The sequence below is a fragment of the Phyllostomus discolor genome, chromosome 10 (assembly GCF_004126475.2).
Source record: "Phyllostomus discolor isolate MPI-MPIP mPhyDis1 chromosome 10, mPhyDis1.pri.v3, whole genome shotgun sequence".
NCBI lineage: Eukaryota > Metazoa > Chordata > Mammalia > Chiroptera > Phyllostomidae > Phyllostomus > Phyllostomus discolor.
The window spans coordinates 13,446,934-13,454,933 of NC_040912.2; the positions used below are offsets into that span (position 1 = coordinate 13,446,934).

Below are 8,000 nucleotides of genomic sequence, written 5' to 3' on the forward strand. Positions count from 1 at the left end.
TGTACACAGCCTCCCGTGGTGGAATCAGAAACAAACATTGTAGTGTTGGTTGTTTGCATTCTACCTACATTTCGTTTTTATTTCCTTTTTGTTCCTTTGGTTTAGCTTTTAAAAATTCTGTCCCAGCTCAGGCGATCAGCCCAAGGGACCATGGTGGGTTCAGAGCCTCAGGGCCTGGACGTGATGAAGCAGCCATGAGGGAAAGGAAAGGCCCTCAGTGAAATGAGACTCAGAAAGTGGTGGGAGCGGTTCGTTCAGCTCCTCCTAACGCCTGGGAGCAGTTTATCTCAGAGGCGAGCATGGGGGGCATCCCAGATAGGTTTTATTACAAAGGAGAGTGCGCCCTTACACTGATCACCAGGTCTCTCCCGCACTGGACACCTCACGACAGAGAAGAAACTGTGGCAAAAGAGTGCAGGCAGCTGCACGGTAGGAGCACGGTAGGAGCAGAAAAGGAGCACGGTAGGCAGAGATAAAGGTCTGTTGGGTGTATGTGGTCTGTGAGGAAGGCAAGACCCAAGAACTGTCCATGAATGCCGCTCCTCTGTACACGGACAGTTGGACCCAGCTGTAGGAACAGACACCGCCGTCCTCACTGGCAGCCTCAGTGCCGAGTTCGGAGGCAGAAAGGTTTTCAGAGACGTCACGTGGACAGTTTAAGCGCGTGGGCTGCGGAGTCGGGCTGCAGGGCTAGAACTGTGGCTCTGCCACTCTCTCACCACGGACTGTGGGCAAGTTTCTTCACTTCTGTGCCTCCACTTCCCGATCTGTAAAAAGGGAAATAGTAGTACTACCTCATGGAAAATAGAGATAAGTGTTAGCAGTTACTGTTGTTATTATTTACCCATAGGTCAACTGTGATCTGAAAATATTAAATGGAAAATTCTAAAACTAAACAATTCATAAGCTTTAAACTGCACACCACTCTGAGTAGTGTGATGAAATCTCCCAGTGTCCCGCTCTGCCCCACCCCGACGTAAGTCATCCCTCTGTCCTGCGTGTCCACGCTGTGTGCACTGCCTGCCCCTGAGTCACTGAGGAGGCCTCTGGGTCATCGGACTGAAAAAGCAGAGGGTGTGTAGGGTCCAGCACTATCCTCGGTTCCTGGCATCCCCTGCACATAAGAACACTAACCACCAGTGCCGAGGACACTGCATTCGTTAAGATGGTCTCTTTCAATGCCTTTTTAGTGAGCAAGTACTAACTCCATTTCTTGATATATGGGCAGGAAAAAGTCAAAACAGGTAGTTTAGAATTATACTTTCTGATCCAGAAAGACTTATAATTTACCTAAAAGTTCCTTCCATTAACAAGAAAGGTGGAGGACCAGCCCTCCTGCCGCCGGAGCACTGGGGCTGGCGAGTGGACCTCAGTGCAGGCGGCCCTCACGCCGCGCCTGCAGGGGGCGAGGGCGAGAAGTCAGCCAGTTGTAACTGTGAAGCTGCGATGCGCGCCTGCGGTCCCCTCTGCCTCGTATGTGTTCTCGTTTCCGTGTATCGCACCCACAGCTCCGTCAGCTAGAAGGCCCTCCCCGTGCACTCAGGGTAACAGTGCTCTCCCTGGAAATTTCAGGTCACCCTTACAGATACGAGCTGCTTGACTATCCCATGGACTCAAAGAAGAAAGGCTTGATTTGGCCGGGCCAGGGGGTGTATTATGATGTAAGTATCTTTTTACGTGTGTTTAAAACAAAGTAAAAAAATGTTTTTACATGTTTATAAAAATCCAAAAGACGGATTGTTTTTATATTCTCTCTGGGGGAAAATTTTGAGGTTTTGACCAGGATTCACTTTTTTTGTCCTGTTTTGTTTTCTTAGCTGATTTCCGATACTTTTGGCAGTTATGTAACATTTCCAGTTACAAAAAGAAAAAAAGAGGTTCCTCCAGGGACAAGGAGGAAAGGGCTGCATTTCACTGACAGTGTGCCCCGCAACTCTCTCCTCAGGGTCCATAACATAGCAGATAACTCCACACACGCATGGAGGAAATGGGAGACTTTTTCAGAAAGATTCGCACTTTATTGTGCTAACCGTTATATTTGTATAGAATCAAACATAAATCAGTAGCCACTGTTTATGAAGAAGTTGCCACCCATGCTAACCACCCGAGACCACCTCATGTCCAGCACCTACAACAAGGCCCCGCCGGTCGGGATCGGCATCCCCGTTTCACGGACGAGGAAGCCAGGGCCCAGAAACTCTGTGACTGTGCTGGTATCTCAGCACTCAGGCTTGTGAGGCTTCAGTCTCTGCCCTTAACCTCCATGCCATGACTCCACATGGATAAAAAAAGAAATAAAAATCGAGAGTATGGTTTTCATAGCTGGGGACAGTGGAACAAGGAAGGACCAGGAGATAGAAGGGACGCAAGAAGGGACGAGAGCGAGCCGAGGCGGGGCTGCTGTCGGCTCGCTGGAGAGTCCGAGAAAAGGGGGCCCTGGAGACAGGTTCAGGGGGTGAGCCCCGGAGAGCTGCCGCTGCCCGTGGCCCCCTGGCTGCAGGTCTCGTGGGGACCCTTAGAACTGAGGGGGAAAGAGCATGCCTATGAGAGAAAGGGGGAAGAAAGACGTGGGCATGCTCCTGGGAAGGAGTGCGCCAAAAAAGAAAATTTTAAATCCTAAAGGAAAACATCTAGAAACTTGAAAATAGTACGAGTTACCACTCATTGGCCAGCGAGTTTGTGAGGGGCAGTGTTTTCCATGTGGCATCTCCTGGCACCTAGCAGTCCGTGAGGTGGGCAGGAAACCCCCGTGGAAGGCTGGGGACCTTTGATTTCTGTTTGGAAAGACCAGCGCAGCAGGCCACAGTGCGGTCCCGGCAATGCTACCTAGTTGTTATGAAGTAAGCAATTGCCTGCCTTTGTTTCTAAAGTTGTACATCAAGAAAAGTCCTTACAGAATCATCTGTTTTACTGGATCTCTTTCATCCTCTCAAGCAAAATCCAAGTGACCCAGAAATACGAGAAGTTACTCTGGAGATCATCCTGTCATTACACATTCTTAGAGCCCAAGTTTCCGTCTCGGGAGTTTAGTTTCTTCTTTCAGTTCCCCCATTTCCACCTGCCCTTTAAAGTGACGCTTTCCCCGTGTCCCACCCCTTTGCAACAGCCTCGGTTGGCTCCCCGTCACCCAAGCGTGGATGCCAGAGCTCAGCTACGAAGACACTTCAGGGTCTTCTCCCTTCCTACACCTGGCTCGGCGTGCTTGTCGCCGGACAGGTTCATGGCCGTCTCCTGTTTCTGAATACCCTCCTTTCGTGGCCTCTCGCCTCCCTAAAACTTGCTCACTCTTCAAAGCTCGGCTCCACTCTCAGTTCGCCTGCTGCCTGGAATTCCTTTGCCCCCACCCTGGTGAGAGAGCGGGTCAGCTCTTGTCCTACTAGATGACATTAGTAGCAATAATCTTGTATGTTCATATTCTAGTTTCCTAAATCTGCTGAGAAAAACAAGCAAGTATTCTACCCCAAACCTCCTAAAACCTTTGCTCCTAACACTTGTTTAAATTCCTGGGATCACGTTAACTCTCTGAAAGAAGCCAACATACGAAGGAATCTTGAGAAGTCCCAGTGGATCACCTCCTATGCTCAGGATTTCACAGGTGGGAGCTCCCTTTCGCCCAGATAAAAAGAACAAAATTAGAGAGTTGAAGAATGCTGTTCCAAGCTTTCATCTTCTTATATCTCTCCTTGTTTCTTAATCTAAATACTAATAGAAATTAAGGTGGGTGGTATGTTTCTCTTAGCAGGCAACTGGGAGGTTAAGTTGGTTTTCCTTTTATTGGTCCTAATTATATTCCAAAGGGGATTGGGTATGTTTTTCTCCCAAGAGTCATTTACGTGCCAGTTTTCATGTAACCAAATGACAAGGTGTGATGTTTCTGTTAAGGTCTGGGGCCCATGAACCCCCTGGAACTGGACGATTACCATGAAAAGGAGGTGGCAGAGTTAACCGGACATCTGGGATTCGACCCCAAGCCTGTGAGTCGTTGCAGTCAGCGCTCAGTGGTTCCGGGGGGACTGTCCACGCGTCGGTCTCTCTCTTGCTTTGCCCGCTTCTTTTTGAGTGTTGGTGACTCAACTAGGAAGAGGAAAATGTAACTCATTTTAGAAGTTAATTCTGAATTGATTTGAACTGGTTTGAATGCCTTTCTCCACTATTTTGAGGGACAAGCAAGATTTCCTTTTTTTCTTTGTGATACTGGTGGTGTTGTTTTGTTTTTTTAGCAGATTTTATACTGTGTTACTATTGCTAAAATTGACAAAGGAATTGATTTACAAAAGCTTACCTAGTAATTTAATGAGATTATTAAATTCTGTGAATCTTTGCTTATTAGTATATCTTGTACATTATCACTCCTCTCGAAAAGATAAAGCCTTCTTCCCGAAATCCACAGTAATTGAGAGTTGGCTGAATTACAATCAAAAGCCAATTCTCTGTAAATATCAGATTTCTTAACTGATTGTGTAAAATGGTCTTAAAGTAATGATCATGCCCTTCAGTGACAGAAGCTATAAACTGTCGGCTTAATTATGCAAATGAAATAAAATGACTTAATAGTACTCATTTATTGTTTTATTTGGGTCTAAATTTTATCCTCTAAAACTACAAAATTTTGAAAACAAAATTAATACTTTCAAAGATAGAAATTATGGAAAAACACATTAAAAAACAACTATAAGCTATTTCAATATTAACTCTTTTTATGCTGAACTGAATACTTTTTTTTTCCATCAGCTTCAGTATTTCCCAAAGCGATCTAGAATCATTAACACCAGAAGTAGTGCCATAGACTGTGCGTAGATGTATCATTCACTGAAGGGTTGTTCATTGTCTTTATTTCTCACTTGCAACAAGCGTTCTCTGAGGCTAGGAGAGATGAGACACACGTTCTGACATCAGCAGGTGTGTTCAGCAACTGTCCAGATTTCCACAGGTTTGACCCTGTGTGGTCTGGCCCCTCAGGAAGCAGCTTTATCATTTTTATGAAATACACATACAAGTTATACAAAGGATGCTTGTCGAGTACATTACATGCAAAATTGCTGTGCAAGTAAATCAGCACCTAAGTTTTTATTAATAACATGGTAAAATATGCCCAAAGTAGTTGGAATTTTCAGTGAATCCTGCTGGTTTCTGACTAAAGCATAAATAACAGATCTGGGAAGGCATGTTTTAGTGGTAATAAATATGCGTATGAAATATTTTTCTGTAGTGGAATAAAATAATGGTATTAAAAACTGCTTCTTGCATTAAAGGATACTGTCAACGTACGATATGATACACTCTATACTTTTAGTTTATGGAAAATTAAACAAAGCATTTCAAAGAGCTGGGGTTTTTTTTCCCCTTTTTTTTGACAGTGTCTACTCAAACCTGATAAGTTAAAGCTTATAAACAGATTTGTTAATAACGGTATGGAAATTTCTCGAACTATGAACAAAGTAGGTTCCAAAAGGATGTTCCCAAGTCCATTTTTTCTAAGTCCAAACTACTGTCACTTTCTCAACATTCTCATTTTTATCTCTGCTACCTATTTCATCACCGTCATATATCCATTGTTTTTCACTTTTTTCTTCAACGTATAAAAATTTTCAAACACAGGGAAGTTTAAATAATTTTACTATTAACATGCATGTGCCCGTCACCTAGACTCTACAATTGGCATTTTACTATGCTTAGCACATAATTCATCTTTCCATCCCTCCAACCACTCCATCAATACACTTATTATTTTTTTTTCAAGATTTTATTTATGTATTTTTAGAGAGAGGGGAAGGGAGGGAGAAAGAAAGGAGGAGAAACATCAATGTGTGGTTGCCTCTCACATGCTTCCAACTGGGGACCTGGCCCACAACCCCAGGCATGTGCCCTGACTGGGAATCAAACCGGCAACCTTTTGGTTTGCAGGCCAGCGCTCAGTCCACTGAGCCACACCAGCCAGAGCAATACACTTATTATTTTTATACATTTCAGAATAAATTGAAGACATTAGTATACTTCACCCCTACACATCGGTATGCATATCATTAGTCAGAGTTCAATTTGTTTGAAGTTTCTTCTTTTAGATAAAATAAACATTCAATGATTTATACAAATCTTTAGTGTACACTCAATGAGTTTTGCAAATGCACAGGCCTCCGTAACCCAAACCTCCATCAATAATATATTGAAAATGACCATCATCCCACAAAGTTCCCTCGTGCCCCTTCCAAGCCGACTCCCCCCCTCGCCCTCCTGCCCGCAGACCTGCACCTGTCACCAGCCCTTCCAGTGCACTCACCACTCGCGCAGTTGTGGACATGACCGAGTTCACAATTTGTATAAAACATCTCAAAAACCAAAAACAGATATGACTAGCTCCTCTCAGACCTGCGTTTCTCAAGTGTCCGTAGCCGCAGCATCACCGAGGTGCTTGTTAAAAAAGCAGGTCCCCGAGCCCCGCTGCGGCGGACCTTCTGACTCACAGCCTCGGGGGATCAAGCTTAGGACCTCATTTTCCGCCAGCTCCAAAGCCCATTCTGACTCCACCGAGGTTCAAGGACTCTTGCCTTGGCCTAGTAAAGAAGACTTTGGCAGAGACTTAAATAACTGCCCCAAACTGTTAACATCACCTGCTGCTGACGGGCAGAAGTTTTGTTCCAGGGATTCTTTTATGTTTTTGAAAGTCTGAAAGCCAAAGGCTCCTACATAGAGGAATTTCTATATCGCCAAGTAAAAATACACCCTTTCCATATTAGCAAAAATGGGTAGAGGAGAAAAATGTGCTTATTAGGACCCAAACAAATCTCACCGTCTTTAAATGTCAAAGGGCAGTGGAATGCGTACTGGCACACCCACCCTGTGCTCCCTGACAGCGGGAACGGGCGCGACTCTTGACTTGCCACCGTGGCAACACCCTCACCATGCCGTGCTTACTAATGCATTGCTTTTCTCCTTTTTATCCCACCACTCCAGCCAGAGAAATCCCACCCCGTCTTAAAAACTGCCAGACCCTTGGAAGGCCGGCTTGCTCGGCTGCTTCAGAACCGACGTCCTCTGGAGGCTGCTGTCCAACCAAGGCCACCCTCCTGCCCCGACTGCACCCCTCGAGTGTTGTGCAATTTCCATACCTTCATACCCAGTTCTACAGAAATGATGGCACTCGGTGATAACACACCAGCGGGCGTGACCAATAAATACCAGGAAATTGAAGAGAAGATTAAGGAAGAACAAAGGTTCCTGTCTCCCTACGCATACCAACCTTGTTACCCGACGAAAGATCTGACCGACATTTACGGCATACAGCCATTTCCAAAGATCACGGACACGCAGAAGACAGAGGATCTGTACTGGAGACAGCTGTCCTCCAAGCCCCAGCCGAGACCTTACAGCAGCCCGGACCCGTACATTCCATACGAACAATTTAAATCTGCCTTCCATGACCCATATGCCATATGTCAAAATCCTGGAAGCCTCGGTAAGCCTAGTATTCTACAAAATAAACTGGACTCGGCAGCTTTGGACCTAGAACGCTTTTTAGGTAAGCCAAAAGAACAGCTGACCATCAGTACGGAACACGATGAGGAAACGAGATCACTTCTGGGTTGGATTCCTAAAGTCGGAGAGGCCAAGACGCAGACCGACCTGCTGGAGCTCAAGAACTCTTTCTCAAAAAGCAGTGCACAGAAACGTTTCCATCAGTCGGTTCTGGAAGGCCATAAGGACCTCAGGGATAAGGTGCATTCCGGGATGAGACACCAATTCTATGGTCACAATTCGTATTATTTCTATAACTGAGATAATCATCCTTCCCTTCAAAACCCAGCCTCTTGCTAGTAAAGAAACTATAACAGAATTTCCTCCCTGTTGTTGGATTCTGTTTTTTTAGAGGAGCCATAATGACCTTGTTAATGAGGTTTATGTTTTCAGGAGTTTAAGTTAGGATCTGGTCAGAGGAACCCAGAGAAGGTGATGTTTTGACTTCTTGAAAAGTTTAACAATTTGACAATAAAATATTAGTACCA

General features: G+C 45.1%; 1 protein-coding gene across 1 annotated transcript in view; it reads left to right on the plus strand.

The window, feature by feature from the left end:
- Positions 1–8,000, plus strand: part of C10H7orf31 (chromosome 10 C7orf31 homolog) — a 30,223-nt gene extending 22,223 nt beyond the window's left edge. The window contains exons 7-10 of the mRNA XM_028525937.2: positions 1,573–1,661; positions 3,421–3,595; positions 3,883–3,974; positions 6,952–8,000. Coding sequence (XP_028381738.1) covers positions 1,573–1,661; positions 3,421–3,595; positions 3,883–3,974; positions 6,952–7,773 — 1,178 coding nt within the window. The 3' untranslated portion in view covers positions 7,774–8,000. The remainder of the gene's footprint in view (positions 1–1,572; positions 1,662–3,420; positions 3,596–3,882; positions 3,975–6,951) is intronic.